This window comes from Carlito syrichta, unplaced genomic scaffold, assembly GCF_000164805.1.
Source record: "Carlito syrichta isolate Samal-C Ts95f unplaced genomic scaffold, Tarsius_syrichta-2.0.1 Scaffold279718, whole genome shotgun sequence".
Classification (NCBI taxonomy): Eukaryota; Metazoa; Chordata; class Mammalia; order Primates; family Tarsiidae; genus Carlito; species Carlito syrichta.
In genome coordinates, this window is record NW_007223814.1 from 390620 (window position 1) to 410856 (window position 20237).

At 35.9% G+C, this 20237-nt stretch overlaps 1 protein-coding gene across 3 annotated transcripts in view; it reads left to right on the forward strand.

The window, feature by feature from the left end:
- Positions 1-17498, forward strand: part of TTC33 (tetratricopeptide repeat domain 33) — a 52855-nt gene extending 35357 nt beyond the window's left edge. For 2 of the 3 annotated variants that reach the window (XM_021709753.1, XM_008052533.1), the window contains exons 3-5: positions 5736-5817; positions 7544-7675; positions 15485-17498. In XM_021709753.1, coding sequence (XP_021565428.1) covers positions 5736-5817; positions 7544-7675; positions 15485-15838 — 568 coding nt within the window. In that variant the 3' untranslated portion in view covers positions 15839-17498. The remainder of the gene's footprint in view (positions 1-5735; positions 5818-7543; positions 7676-15484) is intronic. The other variant, XM_021709754.1, reaches the window with a different exon arrangement.
- Positions 17499-20237: the final 2739 nt, after the last annotated feature.

Consider the following 20237-nt stretch of genomic DNA (forward strand, 5'->3'; position numbering starts at 1 on the left):
TGTATTTTTAGTGTTTTTTAATTTGTAGAAAGGGTCTGAAGACTATAGCTGGTGGACCAAATCTGGCCTGCCATCTGTTTTTTAATAAATAACATTTTGTTAGAACATAGCCACACTTAATTGTACTGTTTGTGATTGTTTTCACACTCCAGCAGTTGAATCAGGTAGTTGGAACAACAGAGACCATCTGGCTTCCAAACCCTAAAATATTTACTATCTGGCCCTATATAGATGATGTCTGTGGACCCCTGATTTAGAGCAGTAGAACAATTCTCTCACCTTTTAAACTTTTTTTCCATGACATATTACTTTTAGAATTGACCAGGCAAGTTGCTCTGTAGAATGTCTCACACTCTGGATTTTCCTAAATTTCTTTTTCCCCCTTTAGGTCATTTAATTTCTTCTTCTATCTCTTGTATTTTCTATAAACTTGAAAGGTATAGAGGCCTTGTCATATTCAGGATTTTTTTTTTTTTGCAAGAATATTCATAGTGTTGTTTACTGTCTGTTGTATCACATCATGGTGTCTATAATACCTGGTACCCCCCTTTTACTGATGCTAAGATTGATCACAGGTTCAGTTTGGATAGCAGCCTTATACTCCATTATAACGTTCTGCATCAACCTTTTTTGGTTTTAGCATTCACTGATGATTTTTGGCTAGATCCAGTATTTCATAAAGGGGTATCAGATGGTAATTTTAAAAATTCTAATATTTTGCCTGAATTTACTAGTTGTTTCCCCCCTCCATAAGGAAGAATTTTTTCTTATTAGTTCCTTGGTTACTCTAAAATACAGAGGAAAAACAAAATAAATGCATTATTTGTTTCTTCTGTATTTGTCAACTTTCAACTTAATAAATTGATGAATTGCTGCCTTAGCAAGCTTCAATAATGAAGTTAATTTTGTATGTACATGACGTGTGTGCATGTGTGTATATTAACTTTATTGGGATATAATTCATATACAATACAGTTTATCAATTTAAGGTACACAATTCAACAGGTTCTAGTACATTCAAAGAGTTGTGCAGCTATCACCCCCCAAAAGAAACGCTGTACCCATTAGTGGTCACTCCCCATTTCCTTCTAACTCCCTTAGCCCGTTGCAACCACTAATCTACTTACATAATCTCTATAGACCAGATACATTTCTATGGACGTACCTGTTCTGTACATGTCATATAATTGGAATCCAGTCTCTTGTCTGTCTTCTTTCACTTAGAATATTGTTTTTAAGGTTCATTCATGTTTTAGCATGTATTAGTATTTTGTTTCTTTTTATTGCTGAATAATTTTTTTATATGGATATACCATATTTGTTTATCCATTCATCAGTTGATGTACATAGATGTATGTATTGTAAACATGAACTCAGGAACTTCTTTTTTTTTTTGAAATAGGATCTCACTGTTTCTCCCAAACTGGAGTGCATTGATCAATAGCTTACTGCAGCCTCGACCTCCTGGGCTCAGGTGATCCTCCTGCCTCAGACTCCTGAGTAGTTGGAACTACAGGCACATGCCATCACAGCTGGCTATTTTTTTTTTTTTTTTTTTTTTTTTTTTTACTTTTTGTGAAAATGGTGTCTCCCTATGTTGCCCAGGTTCATCTTGAACTCCTGGCTCAAATAATCCTCCCACCTTGACCTTCCAAAGTGCTGGGATTATAGGCATGAGCCACCATGCCTGGCTTTGTTGATACTGATTTGTCATCACTTATAGGTATTTTTTGTAATGAGGCTAGGAATTTTTTTCTGAATGAGAAATAATCTCAAATTTATACAGTTATTTTCCATTCAAATTTAAGTGTTAGCTTAAAAATTTGGTTCCTGTATTTCTTATTATATGGAAAATATGGCTTCTTGATGACATTAATATAATTGATTTTATTTTAAAATATGACTATAATAGTTTCAAAGTATCAACACCAGTATTAATACTAGCAGTAAGTGTAGTTTAATTGTTATTTTAAATTCCAGGGCCCTACATAATTTGTCTTTCTGCTTATTCCTTTCATTTCATATTATTCTCTTATTTACTATACTTCAGCCAGAATAAATGCTGTTCTTTTCCTTGAACGTACTTCTGGCAAATTTTGGTCTCTTCTGTTACCTGATTTATATATCTTCTCTTTTCACCTTTCCACAGTGGAGCCACCACTCTTTGAATTTCTCATTTTCAAATTCATGGAAAGGAATCTGATTGGCTTAGGTCAGTTGAGCTAAACCATGGAAATTATAAATTTCCAACTAGACAGTGAATTGGCTACTCTTGGCTTATATGTTTGCCCTTAACCCAATGAGCTGTGTTCTGGGAAGAGAATCATGTGGTCTACTACCCACTCAGAGGGAGTGTGATTGAGGCCGTTATAACAGTCATCTCAAATGTTGTCTCATGTATTTTTCTTCTGTTCTATTGCCTTGGACTACCTTAAAACATGATCAGCACCCTCTTTCATTCCCTCTCTTCCTCTTTTCCACTCCCCACCTCACCCCCAACATAAAAATACTAAGACTGGAGAAAGAGATGTAAGAATTTTATTCATTAATTCGTTGTATACTTATTAAATGTCCACAGTATGCCACGCAGTATTAGGACAAAGCAGTCAGTGAAATAAATTAGATTCTTGCTCCCATGGAGCTTACATTCTCCATCTAACTCTAGATGGAGAGATAGGTAATAAGGAAGAAAGTAAATTAACAAGAGTTTTAGACTATGGCCAGTGTTATAAAGAGGACTTCTAAGAGGTATATAACAGTTTCTAGAAATATTTGCTCATTTGTGTTGTTTACCAGTTCGTCATTTTTATTCCTGAGCTTTTGAAGGAAAAAACTTCTTTTTTTCTCTCAAAGATTTTAAAAATAATGTTCATATACATGTTCTCATTGTTTATGTAGTTCAAATTAAAAGTAGTTATTTTAGATAAAACTTTTAAAAGTGTGTGTACTTTGTAGACTAGCTGAGAATTGAGGCTACTACTTTGTGTTTTAAGAATTTTCCTTATTTTCTATAAGACTAAAATTATTATAATCATAATGCTATTATTAAACATGTAGGATAGTTACTAGAGGACTAAATAGCCTAAATATGATTTGTATCTTAGAAATATTCTTATTATGTTTAAAGGATATTAGTGTCATTAGAATTTGGGGTTTTTTTTTGTTTGTTTGTTTGTTTGTTTTAAGAGACAAGATTCTACTCTGTTGCCCAGGCTGGACTCAAACTTCTGGGTTCAAGTGATTCTTCCACCTCAGCTTCCTGAGTATCTGGTACTACAGGCATGTACCACCATGCCTAGCTTGAATTTTTGATTAGTTTAGAGATTTCTAATTTTAATAAATAACCAAGCCAGCTGGGAACTGTAAATTATGTTACTTGTAAGCCTGGCAGATCATACTGCTAGAGTGTGAAGGAGAGCAATATAGACAAGTAAATATGTTTATTTCTTCCCTCATTAACTCTTTTCTTAATTAAAGGAAATTATAGAGATTGTCTTGAATTACGCTACCTTCTTTCTAAGGTGATCTCGTTTCCAGTCAGTTTTATGTCAGTATAATATGCGGATTATACTTAAATTTAAAATACAATATTTTTCTTCAATAATTATTATTCGTGGCCCACTTCTTTCTAAAAGGGAGTGGACAAAGGACAGTTTTTAGCATCTAACAATAGAGGATTCATTGAATAAGTTTTGCTATAACTGAATGATAGTGTTCAACCTTTTAAGCATTGTGCATGCTATAGAGAGAAGCATTTAATTATTTAAAGACATGGAAAAAATATTTCATGTGAGTGTGTGAGCTGTACTGTACATAAAAAAACCTGGAAAATTATACAGTAATGCAATGTTAATTATATTAACATTTATATTATATTAACTGTGATTATCATCTTTGGGCGGTGAGATGAGTATTTTTATATATATGCGTGTGTGTGCTTTGCCTGTTTTCTGATTCTTCTCAATTTGTATACCTAGGAAACAATTTTTATATCAAAAATAGTTATCAAAATATGTCACAATAGAGAAATATCATTTTCTCAGGTATAGAATATAAGAAATAGATGATTTAAGGACATTTTGTGTTAAAATTGAATACATAATATTGGCTATAAACGTGTATTTTAGTTGCCAATACAGATTTGCAGTCTTAGGCTTCCTTAATAGATACAAATGTGCAGATCAGAGAAGGAAGAAGTCCATTGGAACTTGTACAAATCCTGCCTTCCCCCTTTTTGCTTTCTCTCCTACCCCCAGGCTGTGATTTTTATCCCAAGAGTCCACCAGTTAAGTTCAGACTTTCTCATTCTTTCTCTATAGGTTCCTTTTCATCTTTGCTAACTTAAGTACTAGATGAGGTCCTCTTATCTTTTAAAAAGAAGCCTTCTTTATCTGTACAGCCCTTGAGAGGTTAGCATGAGAATCCAAGCAGTATGAGCTGATAGCTGATGATTGTACAGAAGCAGCTAGTCAGTGAATTCTGTACAATGTATGGTATTTTAATAAAATGGTTGAAAATCATAAATAATTTTTTTGTATCTAAAATTTTAGTGGCACCTGAAAAGACTCCTTAAATGACTTTACTTTGGAGTGCATTAGGCACGGTCTAAGCTATAATTAACATGAGAATTATCTAAACATAATTGTGAAAGCTGGGCTCGGTGGCTCAGCCTGTAATCCCACGCCTTGGGAGGCTGAGGTGAGTGGGTTGCCTGAGCCGCGGGTTCAAGACCCGCCTGGGCAACTTGGCGAGACCTCATTTCTACAGTAAATAAAAAAATTAGCTGGGCGTGGTAGCGCGCGCCGGTAGTTCCAGCTACTTGGAAGGCTGAGGTGGGAGGATCACCAGAGCCCAGCAGGTCGAGGCTGCGATGGCCGGGAGCGTGCCACTGCACTCCACTCCACTCTGGGCGACAGAGTGAGACTCCAACTAAAAAAAACCAAAACATAATTGTGAGCTTCAGATTTCCACTCAGAATTAGTAGGAGTTAACAGTTGGACACAGTGGTTTAGCAACTCACTTCTACCACCTCCTAAGCACAGAGTTCACATAGAGAATTAATTGTGTGCCATCCACTCAGGTCTGTGAATACCAGGCTAATAGACATAGCTTGACACTTTGCAGAAATGTTGACTATGGAAAGCAGAGCAATGCAGATAGCACGTCAAAGATTTGTGACTTATGAGAACACTGTTGGTGAAGGCAGAGCCAGGGAAGATACACAGAATGCATGGTGATAGCATATCATAAAAGTGAGGTGAATAATATGAGAGCATAAGTAATAACATCATACCTGTGTTTAAATCATTGGAACTAGTTCCTAAATTTTAATAGTCGTTCACTCAGAATTATACATTGTGTTATGCATAGAGTTATGGACTTATACATAGTATTCAAGCAGATTTATCCTCAGGACTTAGAAGGGGCTCCTGTTAAGAAAAAAAGGTTTTAACAGTGGTTCTGATGAGTTCTGACAGCCATCTCTGCTTATTCAGGTATGATTTGCCTGGAAACAAAGGCTGCCAGCTCTTTTATTTATATTTTGTTTTTTTTCCCTTTTTCTGTCATTTCCCTTTATCTCTTTAATCTTTCTTGCTTTTGTAACATCATTTTTATTAGTTCTGAGTAGAAAGACTTTCTGATAAACAATTATTTCCTAATACTGTTTTTTAAATTTGGTCATGTACTCCTAAAGACTTACTGAAAATATATTAATGTAACTTTAACAACCACAGATACCGAGAGGCAATCCAGAAGTGGGATGAAGCACTGCAATTAACCCCAAATGATGCTACCCTGTATGAGATGAAATCACAGGTAATAATTGTGAAGAATTTTACTTTCATCGTGAAATTGCACTATGTTTGTTTGGTGAACACTGGTGAACCAAACAACATTTTCTCCCATTTTCTTTTTCTTTTTTTTTTTTTTTTTTTTTTTTTTTGAGTTGGAGTCTCACTCTGTCGCCCAGACTGGAGTGCAGTGGCCGCTCCCGGCCACCGCAGCCTCAACCTGCTGGGCTCCGGTGATCCTTCCGCCTGAGCCTTCCAAGTAGCCGGAATTACAGGCATGCGCTATCACGCCCGGCTGATTTTTTGATTTATTGTAGAGATGAGGTCTTGCTGCCCAGGCGGGTCTTGAACCCGCGGGCTCAGGCAATCCACTCACCTCAGCCTCCCAAAGGCATGGGATTACAGGCTGAGCCACCAAGCCCGGCTATTTTCTTTTTCAAATACAATTTATTTGGGAAAAATATGTAACTATTATTTATGGCTCTGCCTTATACATAAACTTAGAAATTCATTTGCCTTCACAATGAAGTTAAATGCTATTTCAGCCTAACTATTGTAAAATATGAGCAAGTGGAAATCTTTTAAAAAGTCACTGGTGATCTCTTAAATAAGGGAAAAATGTCTGCTTTCCTTGAAAATTAATTGTAGTAGACTTATAAGTAGCTCAGTTTTTTCCAAAATGAAGATGGATTGAGTTCCGGATGAAATTTCTCTAACAATGACTTTGTGCTTAGTAAAAGGTCAGAATGGACACAATTTGTTAATAGTTTAAAAATAACATTTGTACTATAAAAATACATTTCTAATACTTGTTGGAAACTCTGGGGAAAAAAATCTCTGAGTGCTTTAATTAGATTATCCAAGTTACTTAAAAGTCCGACGCAGAGCATTAAACATACACTTGGCAGGGAATTGTAATTCAGCCTTGATCTGCACACCTAACAAATCTTTTTCAAATGATGATCTCAAATATGGCACACACTCTTTATCAACTCTGATTTTAGTTTATCCAGGAAAAATCCAAATAAATTATGTCTACCAAATCAAATGCTGTGAACACCTTCATTTGAGTGCTTTAATTTTCAGTCTTGAATATGTATATGTTAATATGCATAATTGTAACTATCTGAAGAGTTGTTTAATTGGAGCCTGATGATGATATTTGTGTCACAAATTAAATAAAATATTAATGGTCCCAAAGATTTTAGATAAAATCCAGCCCTTTCCCATAGACTAAAGTGGAAAATGCTAGAACTTTTGATTTTTCTGATTTGTGTGGTTTGAAAATCTCATTATGAGGAAGCCTATGAAGTAAATGAATTTTATAGCAGAAGAATGTTCATTGGGAGCAGGATGGCAGGTTGATCAAATTAACTTACCTCATTTAACAACAAGACGTGGGTTTCCCTAAAACCACATTGTAAATAGAATAAATAGAAGTGGAATTGAAAGTTTAAATAGCTGTGAGCCACCATGGCTAGAATATGACCACTTGATTTTGACCAGAAGGACATAGGATTTACTATTTGGAAAATAGTTTATATTTTCATAGTTATTTCAGTACTTAATTACTTAATTACTGATCCCAAATGGCAGAGAAGGAGGTAAAAACTGAGAAAAGGCCATGTTTACCAGACTAAAAAATTTTTTTAAAAATGAAAAGAGTTGTTTATATATGATTATCCATCAGTAGTTTGCTGATTTATGACTGTTACTGACAGTTTTTTTTTTTTTTCCTTTTTGGTTTATAGGTCCTAATGTCTCTTCATGAAATGTTCCCAGCAGTACACGCAGCAGAAATGGCTGTCCAGAGAAATCCACATTCATGGGAGTCTTGGCAAACTTTGGGACGAGCTCAACTTGGATTAGGGGAGATAATCCTGGTAAGGAAGTCAGATTACTATAGTGCTGAAATTTTGAATTTATATTGACATGTTTTTGATCAATTGAATCAAAACGTGAATAGCTATTTATCAAATCTATACAAAAAATAAATAGCACCTAACTCCAATCGGAGTAGCCATCATTAATAACTCAAAAAAAAAACAGATGCTGGAGAGGATGCAGAGAAAATGGAACACTTCTACACGGTTGGTGGGAGTGTAGATTAGTACAGCCTCTGTGGAAAACAATGTGGTGATTTCTAAAAGATCTAAAAATCTACCTTTCATATGACCCAGCAATCCCCCTTCTATGAATATACCTGGAGGTACTCAAATCATTCTACAAAAAAGATACCTGAGCATACACGTTTATTGCAGCGCTATTCACAATAGCAAAAACATGGAACCAACTGTGATGCCCATCAACAGTGAGTGGACTGGATTAAAAAAAATGTGGTACATATACACGATAGAAAAAAGAATGACACAATTATGGAATTCACAGCAACTTAGATGGATTTAGAGGCTATCATACTCGGTGATCTATAACAGAAACAAAGAACTGAGTACCACGTGTTCTCACTCATAAGCAGACCCTGAACATTTATCATAATAATATAAGAAAGGGATTGGCAGTAGTGGGACACAGCCAGGGGAGGGAGGAGGGGGCACATAACATCACCAAGGGTACTTGATCCTAAACTAGGTGAAGTGAGGACCTATGGGAGGCCCAAACTTCCCTTGCACATTGACCGCTTATGTATGTAATCCTGAATTGTACCCCACATCTTTAATATAAACTAGTAGTAAAAAAATAGCAAATTACCTATTAAAGATATTAATCCATAAACACAGGTCACAGTTAATACTGAACATCTTTTTTTAAATGAATCTCTTTTATTTTTATTTTTATTTTTTATTATAAAGATGTGGGGTACAATTCAGGGGTAGGTATACAAACATTGATTATGCAGGTACCCTTGTTGATGAGGTATGCCCCTCCCTCCCCTAGCAGTTCCTCTCAACTGCCAATCACACCCCCCCCACAGTTTCCCACTACTGCCAATCACTTTCTTTTAGTATTATAATTGTTCAAGGTCCACTTATGAGTGAGAACATATGGTACTTTGTTTCTGTGATAGATCAGAGTATGATCAACTCTAAATCTATCCAAGTTGCTGCAAAGTACATATGTTTGTCCTTCTTTATGGTTGCATAATATTCTGTTGTGTATATGTGCCACAGTTTTTTTTATCCAGTCCAGCTTCGATGGGCAACGTGGTTGGTTCCATGTTTTTGTTATTGTGAATAGAGCTGCAATAAACATACTTGTGCAGTTTATTTTTTTTGTAAAATGATTTGAGTTCCTCCAGGTATATTCCCAAAAGGGGAATTGCTGGGTCATATGGAAGGTCAATGTTTTTTTTTTTTTGAGTTGGAGTCTCACTCTGTCGCCCAGACTGGAGTGCAGTGGCCGCTCCCAGCCACCGCAGCCTCGATCTGCTGGGCTCCGGCGATCCTTCTGCCTCAGTCTTCCAAATAGCTGGAACTACAGGTGCGCACTATCACGCCCGGCTGATTTTTTAATTTTTATTGTAGAGATGAGGTCTCGCTAAATTGCCCAGGCGGGTCACGACCCCACGGGCTCAGGCAATCCACTCACCTTGGCCTCCCAAAGCCCGGGATTACAGGCTGAGCCACCCAGCCCAGCCGAAGATCAATTTTTAGTTCTTTCAGAAACTGCCCACACTGTCTTCCAAAGAGGTTGCACTAGTTTGCATTTCCACCAACAGTGTAGAAGCATTCCTTTTTCTCCGTATCCCTGCCAGCATCTGCTGTTGTTTGTTTTATTAATGATGGCCATTCTCACTGGGGTTAGGTGGTATCTCAGTGTGGTTTTGATTTGCATTTCTCTGATGATGAGTGAGGCTGAGCAGTTTTTCATGGGTCTGTTGGCTGCCCGTGTATCTTCTTTTGAAGAGTGTTTATTAATGTCTGCCCACTTTTTAATGGGATTGTTTGTTTTTTTTCTTTCACCACATTTGAGTTCCTTGTAGATCCTAGATGTTAGGCCTTTGTCAGATATGCAGTTGGCACATATTTTTTCCCATTCTGTGGGCTGTTTCCCTGCTCTCTTGATGGTTTCTTTTGCTTTGCAGAAGCTCTTAGTTTGATGAGGTCCCATTTGTCTGTCTTATATTTTAGGGTATGGGCATTTAGGGTTGTGAATAGGAATTGGTTACTAGTTCTAATTTCCATAAAGGTGTCTCCTGCATTTTCTACGATTCTTATAGTTTGAGGTTTTACGTTTAGGTCTTTGACCCATTTAGAGTTAAATCTTTGCGTATAGTGATAGGTATTGGTCCTGTTTCAATCTTCTGCATGTGATCAGCCAGTTTTCCCTGCACCATTTACTGAATAGTTTCTCCTTTCCCCAGTGGTTGTTGTTGGAGGCTTTGTCAAAGATGAGTTGGTTGAGAAATTGAGGCTTTGCTTCCAGAATCTCTATCCTGTTTCAATGGTCTATATACCTGTTCTTGTACCAATACCAGGCTGTTTTGATTACTGTAGCCTTGCAGTAAAGTTTGAAGTCTGGAAGTGTGATATCTCCTGCTTTGTTTCTTTTGCTAAGGATTGTTTTGGCTATTCATGGTCGTTTATGTTTCCATATGAATTTCTGTATTGTTGTTTCCAGATCTGAGAAGAATAATGTTGGTAACTTAATGGGTATTGAGTTGAATCTGTAGATTGCCCTCGGTGGGATGGACATTTTAACAATGTTGATTCTTCCTATTCATGAGCATGGAATATTTTTCCGTTTGTTTGTGTCTTCTTGGATGTCTTTGAGCAGTGTTTTGTAGTTCTCACTGTAAAGGTCTTTCACTTCTCTTGTTAGGAAGATGCTGAGGTCTTCCATTTTTTTTTGTGGCTATTGTGAATGGGATTGTGCTTTTAATTTGAGTCTCTGCCTGCTTGTTTTTGGTGTATAGGAATGCAACTGTCCTTTGCACATTTATTTTGTACCCTGAGTTTTTGCCAAAGTCCTTTATCAGTGCAAGCAGGTTTTTGGATTTTCAAGGTATAGGATCCTATCATCAGCAAAGAGGGATAACTTGACTTCCTTTTTTCCTATTTGGATACCTCTGATTTCCTTCTCTTCTCTAATTGCCTGAGCTAGGACTTCCAATACAGTGTTGAACAAGAGGGGTGAGAGTGGGCAGCCTTGTCTTGTTCCAGTTCAACATCTTTTTTTTATTATAAGTATCAGTCATATCAGGGCCAGAATATTTTTCAGTTATTTGGCATCATGGAATTTTTAAATAAATTAACATAAAATATCGACATTTGGTAAATCATATTTAATTCGACAACTTCTAGTTAGTTCTTTGGGTCATTAAATTTACGTTATAAAGTGGTATTAATATCACTGTGGAGGCCGGGCTCGGTGGCTCAGCCTGTAATCCCAGCGCTTTGGGAGGTCGATGTGAGTGGATTGCCTGAGCCCGCGGGTTCGAGACCCGCTTGGGCAAGTGAGACCTCATCTCTACAATAAATCAAAAAAATTAGCCGGGCGTGGTAGTGCATGCTTGTAGTTCCAGCTACTTGGAAGGCTGAGGCAGAAGGATCTCCAGAGCCCCACGGGTTGAGGCTGCGGTGGCCGGGAGTGGCCACTACACTCTAGTCTGGATGACAGAATGAGACTCCAACTCAAATATATATATATATATATATATATATATATATCACTGTGGAGACAAAACCACTAATAGATTATGTCAGGGTAGGAAGAAAATAAATATAGGAGAGTAATGGTGATAAATATTTAAACTGAAAAGTTGCTAGACTTAGTGATGAGAAAATAAGGAAGGGTAGAGACTTATGCAAATGAAATACTCATTGTGTAAAGTTTATTATAAACTTGTTAGGACTGCATTTTGTTGGTAGCAAAGGCTAAATAGCTAAGAATTAGCTGTAGAATTGCCCCGTTCTTGTTTTTCTGAGCTTTACACACAAGACAGCTAACAAAATTTGACTTTCCAACAAGTGTTTGCTAATCGAATATAGTAGTGCCAAATTTCTCCTTTGTCATTAAGTAAAATTAAAATGGTTAAATAGTTTTATTGGCATTTAACAAAGGAAATTTTAAAAGTTTCTTGGGAGACTAAAATTACTGATGAATTCTGAATTTAACTTTACTAACAATGGTTTTAGTAAATTATGGATGACTTGGATTTTTCTGGCACTGTTGTAAATATATCAACATTTCTGTTTGCAAAGAAAGATGTTTGTCAGATTGTCAGAGTAAAAAGTTTTAATGAGAACAGAGTTGTTTGGACTAAAGTAACTTAAAAATGATACTCTGAAATGAAATTCACAGTGATGGAAACCATTTTAACCAAGGGCTATTTTATTACCATTTAACCTTGTCATTTTTTCTTTTTTACCTTAAGAATTAAATCATACCAGAGTTGGAAAAAAGAATTTAAGAAATTTAGTTTTCTGATGAATTAAGGGGCCGGGGGTTGATCCCCTTGCAGAACTCTTACAACTCAATAACTAAAAGACAAATAATGTAATTTAAAAATGGGCAAAGAATCTGAATATTTTTCCAAAGAAGATATAGAAATGGTCAATAAACACATGAAAAGATGTTCAACATCATTACCCATCACAGAAGTACAAATTAAAACCACATTTGCATCCACTGGGATAGATGACTGACGTTAAAAAGATGGACAATATCAAGTGTTGTTGAGAGTGTAGAGAAATCAGAGCTCTCATTTGTTGCTGGTAGGGATGCAAAATATTACAGCTATTTTGGAAAACATACTGGCAGTTCTGATAAAAAGAAAAAGAAAATAACAAAACCTACAGTTACTATATGGCACAGCAATTTCACTCCTAGATTATACTAAAGAGAAATAAAGACACATGTCCACAAAACACTTGTACACAAATGTTCATAGTAGTGTTATTTATAATGGCCAAGATATAGAAACAACTCAAATGCCATCAACTGATAAATGAGTAAGCAAAATATGATATGTTCGTATAGTGGAATATTATTCAGTAGTAAAAAGAAATGAAGTATTAATTTATGTTACAACATGGATGAACCTTGAAAACAATATGGTAAGTGAAAGAAACCACACACAAAAAGCCACAATATTGTGTGATTTTATTTATGTGACATGTACACAATAGGCAAATTTGTAGAGATAGCAAGTAGATTAATGGTTGCCTATGGCTAGAGTTTTGGAGAGAAGTAGAGTGTTATAGGGTTTTCTTCTGGGATATTGAAAATATTCTAGAATTGATTGTGGTGATGACTGCATACCTCTGTAAATATGCTAAGAATCATTGAATTGTACATTTTAAATGAATGAGCTTTATTGCTGTTTTTAAAATTTAGCAAAATGCATAAAATTATCTTTTAATGTTTCATAAAAATTAGCTTTATAGCTTGAGGAAATATTTATTTTGGTCAACTTTTCATATTTTTAGGATCATTTTTCTAAGGACTTTTAAAATAGATAAGGCACAATGCCCAGGGTACCATATAGAGCTAAGCAAATATTTATGTGCTTAGTCATGCTTGCTGATTAATTTACTTTTTATCTTTGAACAAATTAGATCATCAAGATTTTATTATTATTATTTTTAATTAATTAATTAATTAATTTATTTATTTATTTATGAGTTGGAGTCTCACTCTGTTGCCCAGACTAGAGTGCAGTGGCTGCTCCCGGCCACTACAGCCTCGCCCTGCTGGGCTCCAGTGATCCTTCCACCTCAGCCTTCCAAGTAGCTGGAACTACAGGCGCGCACTACCACGCCTGGCTAATTTTTTGATTTATTGTAGAGATGAGGTCTTGCCAAGTTGCCCTGGCGGGTCTCGAACCCGCAGCCTTTGGCAGTCCACTCACCTTGGCCTCCCAAAGCGTGGGATTACAGGCTGAGCCACCGAGCCCGGCCAAGATTTTATTATTTTATTATTATTTGTTATGATATATCCAATTAAAGATGTACCACCAAAAGTTTTATAACTTAAAAAAATTAATAAATAGCTTGACTCGGTGGCAAAGCCTATAATCCCGCGCCTTTGGGAGGCTGAGGTGGGTGGATTGCCTGAGCCCGTGGGTTCGAGACCTGCCTGGGCAGGCAAGACCTCATCTCTACGATAAATCAAAAAATTAGCCAGGCGTGGTAGCTCGCGCCTATAATTCTGGCTACTCGGAAGGCTGAGGCGGAAGGATCGCCTGAGCCCAGGAGGTCGAGGCTGCAGTGGCCGGGAGTGGCCCCTGCACTCCAGTCTGGGCGACAGAGTGAGACTCAAACTAAAAAAAATAAAAATAAAAATAAATAAATATTATATCCTCAAATCCCAAACTTCCAATGATTTCCTATTATATAAACTATACTTCTTTTTTTTTTTTTAATTGGTCCTGGCATTCTTGAGGCAATTTAAAAGCCCAACTCCCCCTTTTCATTCATACTGCATTCTGTCATACTACTTTATATACCAAGGTTTGCTTGAGTCCAGGGATTCAAGACCAGGCTGGGCAACTTGGCAAAGCCTCCTTGCTACAATTAATCAGACAATTAACTGGGCATGGTAATGTATGCCTGTGGTTCCAGCAACTTGAAAGGCTGAGGTGGAAGGATTGCCTGAGCCCTGCAGAGTGAGGCTGTGGTAGCTGTGACCGTGCTACTATACTCCAGCCTGAATGACAGAGTGAGACTGCTATTTAAAAAAAATCTCTATCTATCTATCTATCTATCTATCTATCTATCTATCTATCTATCTATACCTATCACTATAAATTTGTCTCTTTAAAACTATCTCCAAAGGGCCTAGAAGAGGTTGTAAATCAGTAGATTATATGGATTCCAAAAATTAATCTGTTTGCATGAGGATCTTCTGTCCAGAGAGTGAGTATACTCAGAGAGAACAACACATAGTAAATTTAGGTCAGTGGTTCTCCACTGGAGGCAATTTGCCTCCCCCCCAAGGGACATTTGTTTATATCTGGAGACATTTGTGTTTGTCAAAGCTAGGAGAGGGACCTGTAATAGATCTGGTGGGTATAGGTCAGGGATGTTGCTGAACCTCCTACATTATACAGAACAACTCTCCTAAGACAAATAATTATCCAACCCTAAATGTCAATAGTGCCAAGATTGACCTGCGTCTAAGTGGAGTTCTTGTAACTAAGCAGTGTTTATCTAGTGAATAGGAGTTCAAACTATGGCGCGAGACTGCCTGGGTTTGCAACCCAGCTCTGATACTTCCTAGCTGATAGCTTTGGTAACTACTCTCTTTTCTACAGAAAACAATAACCGTAGCATGTAAATCTTTAGTGCCTAGAATAATAAACACTCAATAAATGTAAGCATTGTTAAACTCTTAGCTTCAAAGGTAAATATATTCCTGATACCTTCTGGACTGTGGGTTAGCTCAGGAAATTCCCAGATTTTTTTTTTGCTGGTATGCAGAGACTCAACAATATATTTGTTTTGTCCTGAACCCTAATATTAGTACTTCTGTATTAATGGCTTTTAGTTCATCATCATATTGTCAGTCACTTTATTTCACATTTCTGTAATTTATAATCATAATCTAGTGGTTCGGGCAAAGCCCTAATAATGCCCTCCTTTATGTCCTAATACATTATAATAATACATTAGAATGTGTAGGTGTATGGTGTGTGTACACACACACACACACACACACACACGCACGATTTTATTAAGCATTCTAAATTTTAAAACCAAAACATACAAAAAACTGGCCTTTTTTTGTTCTAGGCAATTCGAAGTTTTCAAGTAGCCCTTCACATCTATCCAATGAACCCTGAAATATGGAAAGAAGACCTTTCTTGGGCAAGAACACTCCAGGAGCAGCAGAAGGTAGCACAGAGGATTAAAGAAAGTGAAGCACCTGCTGAAGTAACACGTTTTTCACCAAAGTCGATTCCGGACTACGACTTTGAAAGTGATGAGATTGTTGCTGTTTGTGCGGCTATTGCTGAAAAACAGAAGACAGTTTCAGCAAATAAAACAATGGTTATTGTGTCGGCTTCTGGGACTGTTGAGACTGTAACTGAGAAAGAAGATGGTGGTACGCCACCAGATGGCTCTGTTTTTATCAAAGCCCGATGAAGCAGTATGCCTAGAGGAATTCTGTGAATCTGCTTTTTTTGATTGCCACTTAAAGGTTTGACATAGGGACATTTACTCGGGAGACAATGGGCAAACTCCTGTTTGTAAAATAAGTTTTTCAGGTGAGGCATATAAAAACTAAGTGATAGAATTATTGTATAGTGTTTGGGCTGAGCTTTGATAAATTATAATTTATATTTCTTAAGATTAGAATTCTGAGTAAGCTACTTTTTGATTAATACGCTTATTTTAATCTGAATATATAAATGAATACATTTTAAAGACACAACTGGAAAAGTGTATTCTTCAATAGTGAATAACTTGGCTAATGTTATTAAAATGTTGACTCAACTTTTGTTTTATGATAAAGGAAGTGGGTAATTTATTTCCCTCCTTAGAAATATACTGCTGTTACTATTCACTCTTTCATTTTTCTTTCTTCACTAGAGTCTGTCACAACACTTGAATATTTTTGACATTCATTTTGACTCAAAGTTGTCATTTGGTTATATGTGGAATCTTTGAAAGTTTGGCTGAAAATGCATGCAAATATGTACATTCTGAACATTTTCTGAAGTTTCTCTGAATTCTTATTTGTGTCTCTTGACTTTAAAGTTATAATAATGATAGTTGTCTCTTTCAATATGTTAGATGTGTGAAATGTAGATAAATGTCAGAATGATAGTCTTACTTTTTAAGTTGTTGTAGTAAGTAGTCAATACCACAAGAGAATCATTTTTTAAATGTGCATTTTTAAATGAATAGCTTTTACAGATAGATTATGGCAAATTGGACTGCTATGTTATCCCAGTCAAAAGCAGTATTTTCTTTTTCTTGTTTTTAAAAGCTTAAAGAACACTGAGATCAATTTATTTCTTACTTGTAACTTCTCAGCTGATGATGTGGAATTAACCTTTCAAGATAACTTTTTTTGGAACTACCCAGTGGAAAAAAAATAACTACAATTTTAAATAGCTAAATTATATCTTTATAAAAATTAAAAAGGGAGATTATTATTAGAGTGCCAATGAGTGAATAACATAGGCACAAAACATATAGAAACTGGAATGTGATTTATAGAACAGTCCTGGGAGAGTAAGAAGGCTATATTGAAGAAATATTTTATTGAAAGACCACAATTACAGTCACAAATCAATACTGTCATTGCTAATGTGAACTATTATTTTTATACTCTATATTGTTGTATGGTTATACAGACCTGTTGGGTACTGTTACTTCTGACACTCAGGAAAGTATTATTGGTGTAAAATTAATGTTATCAATTTTAGAGATGAAAGTAGGCTACTTTATGTTAACTGTTGGAGCATGTAAGTAATGGTCTACATTTTTATGAGGGTGATTGTTAAAACTTTTGTTTTTAGTGGAATGCATATCTCTTTTTAGAGTTGGAGAAATCACCACTTGCCTTGAAAATAATATTTTCCCTATGTTGTATTACCAGAAAATCAGCTCTGTTTGGAAAAGTTAGTTTCAGAGTGATAAAAAATATATTAATTATTTTATTTAATTTAATTAGGAGTATTCTCAAAAGGTAGAGAGGTATCTAGAGAAATGAGTACTCAACATTTGGTGTGTTGTTTTGGGTAATGGATGTTTATTGTGTAATTTGTGAATAAATAGCTTTGCATTTTGAAGATTATTTTTGTGTTGTTAGCTTTTGAAAAATTAGATTGATCTACTTAATTTCTTTCTTATGTGAACATAATATATATGTATAGTACCTTGCACAGTACCTTGCACATGAAGTGCTCAGTAAATGCTAGCTATTTCTATGAAGAACTTGAATTAGTTTGGAGATAATTAACCTCAATTTCTTCTGATTTTAAGAAATAATTTTTTATTTTTTCCTTAGCTACAAGTGAGAAAGGACTACTTCTGATATTATAGGGGATGATTATCAATTGGGGATTATTCTTGGCATAAGGTATATACCTCAACTTCCAAAGGGGCAAGACCCAGGATGAAGTGCATGTAGCCACTAGACTCTGTAAAAAAACCTAGTGTCTCCTCTGTATTGGCATGGTAGGTCAGGTAAGTCTCTTCCTTATCCAGATGTAAGACATGAGATGGAGGAGAAAAAGGAGTACTGAGTTAGGGAGAAAGAAGGACACTCATTTCTTCAGACCCCAAAAGGTGCTTATTTTAACTAACGCTCTTCTATGCATGAAGAGAAAAATGCACTCATTATTTTACAAGGATATGAATACTGATATACAAATGCTTACTATGCTGGTAAATTATAATAACAATTCTTTTTTTTTTTTTTTTTTTGAGTTGGAGTTTCACTCTGTCGCCCAGACTGGAGTGCAGTGGCCGCTTCCGCCCACCGCAGCCTCGACCTGCTGGGGCTCCGGCGATCCTTCCGCCTCAGCCTTCCAAGTAGCTGGAATTACAGGCATGCGCTACCACGCCTGGCTGATTTTTTTTGATTTATTGTAGAAATGAGGTCTCGCTGCCCAGGCGGGTCTCGAACCCGCGGGCTTAGGCAATCCACTCACCTCAGCCTCCCAAAGGCGCGGGATTACAGGTTGAGCCACCGAGCCCGGCTAATAACAATTCTTTATAAATCTGAAGATAATTGATGTTCATGCTAGTGATATAGGTGTTTAATATACTTTATGAAATAACACTTTTAGTGTTCAAGTTATAATGAATATAGTCTACATTATTCTTGTTTGAGAATTGTATGGCACAGACACTCATTGGAACACTGCATATCCATGCCTGATAACCCAAGAATCATAAATTATTCTCTAGAAAACAGGCACTTTGGTTATAGAGTATTTATCTTAAGTACGCTAACAAACACTACATATACACTGAAAAGTCATACAATTTATAGATCACAGAAGCCAGTTCTACAGCAACTGGGCCCACATACAAAATTTTATGGTAGTTGCTTCAGTATTAAAATCTTTTAAGTTGATGATAGATGGTAAAACTATAATGTATACTTAAAAAACTTTGTCTCAAAGAGCTAGAATTTCCATGATTATAACTGAACAGTATAGCCTTTTTAGTTGTTTGAAAATTACACTTTACATAATGATCCAAAAGCTTGTTTCACTGCCTTTTCCAGCCATAAGAAAATTATCAGTAATTTATTTTAATTTCCTTGAGTTAAAATCCCCTCTAAATTGATCTGGACCAGTCATTCTGAGCTGTGATGTCATGATATATGTATCTAAATGAGTTGTAAGTTGACACAAGAACTATAGTTCCATAGTAAGTATCTTCAAATCAAAGGGAATCTTAAATATGGTTTTTTGTTGTTGTTGTTCATGAGATGTTCTTAAACTGATGTATTTTACAACTGATGACATTTTGGGATTGAGAAAGTCAAATTTTTAAAACCAGTAATAAAATATGGAAATATATAAATTATGTGCCACTTTACCAAAATAAATTAAAATGAAATAAAGGAGGTAATCTCTAAAGTCATACAATTAAATATGGCCACTTTGGAAGAAACATGGTTCTATAGCTATATACCATGAATCGTGTCTCATTGTGTGTTACATGTAAACTTCACCTTTAGTATATGCCAAGGTGGAAGAAAGGTAGAGAAATGCTCATCTATACTTCAGTGGGAAGGCAGGAGGTGACAATGGCTTCCTTTCATAGTGCTTCTTAGAACATCCATTACCCAAGGAATCTCTCCCTCCCACCTCCCCAGGAAAGGAGGCAGTTTAAGACACAGAACTGGGCATGCTAGTTCTATGTCTTAAACTTCCTTCCCTATCTTTGCATTTTCCATGTCTGCAGAGAGCCTGTGTTGTAGTTTCTTGCTAACCACAATATGAGCCTTGCAGTGAACATTCTCTGCCTCTATAAAGGGAAACCTGTGCTTGTGCAGGACTGCCCATGCCTTGGTGAGCAGGTATAATTATAGTTTCAATATTAGGTGGCCATCATTGATACAAATACTTAAAGTACACCCTCTAACCTAATCTTTTTCTGCAGTAAATCTAATATATTGAACCTCCATCTGATTGTCTCTCAAGTGGTTCAGATGTCAGGAGGATACAAGGGGCGTTATTTTATGACTCCATCAAACCCTGACAAAGATTAATGCAGATTAAATTTCAAAGTAAACATGAGATATATTAAAAAACAAGTGTGGGAATACCTTTCTAATTTTAGATTTTTTAAATCATGGAAATTCTAGTTAAAACGAGTAATATTAATTACAAGGCAACATATTAAAATGTGCAGGATATTTAAAAGGTCTACTGATTTGGAATTGTGATGGACCATATTGTTGGCTAGATTGAATTAGAAAGGAAGAATAAAAATAATTATGATATCCTCTGCCCACTTTTATTAACTTTCTTAAATGAGTGTAATTTACAAAAATGCAAACATTTTAAGTTTCCAA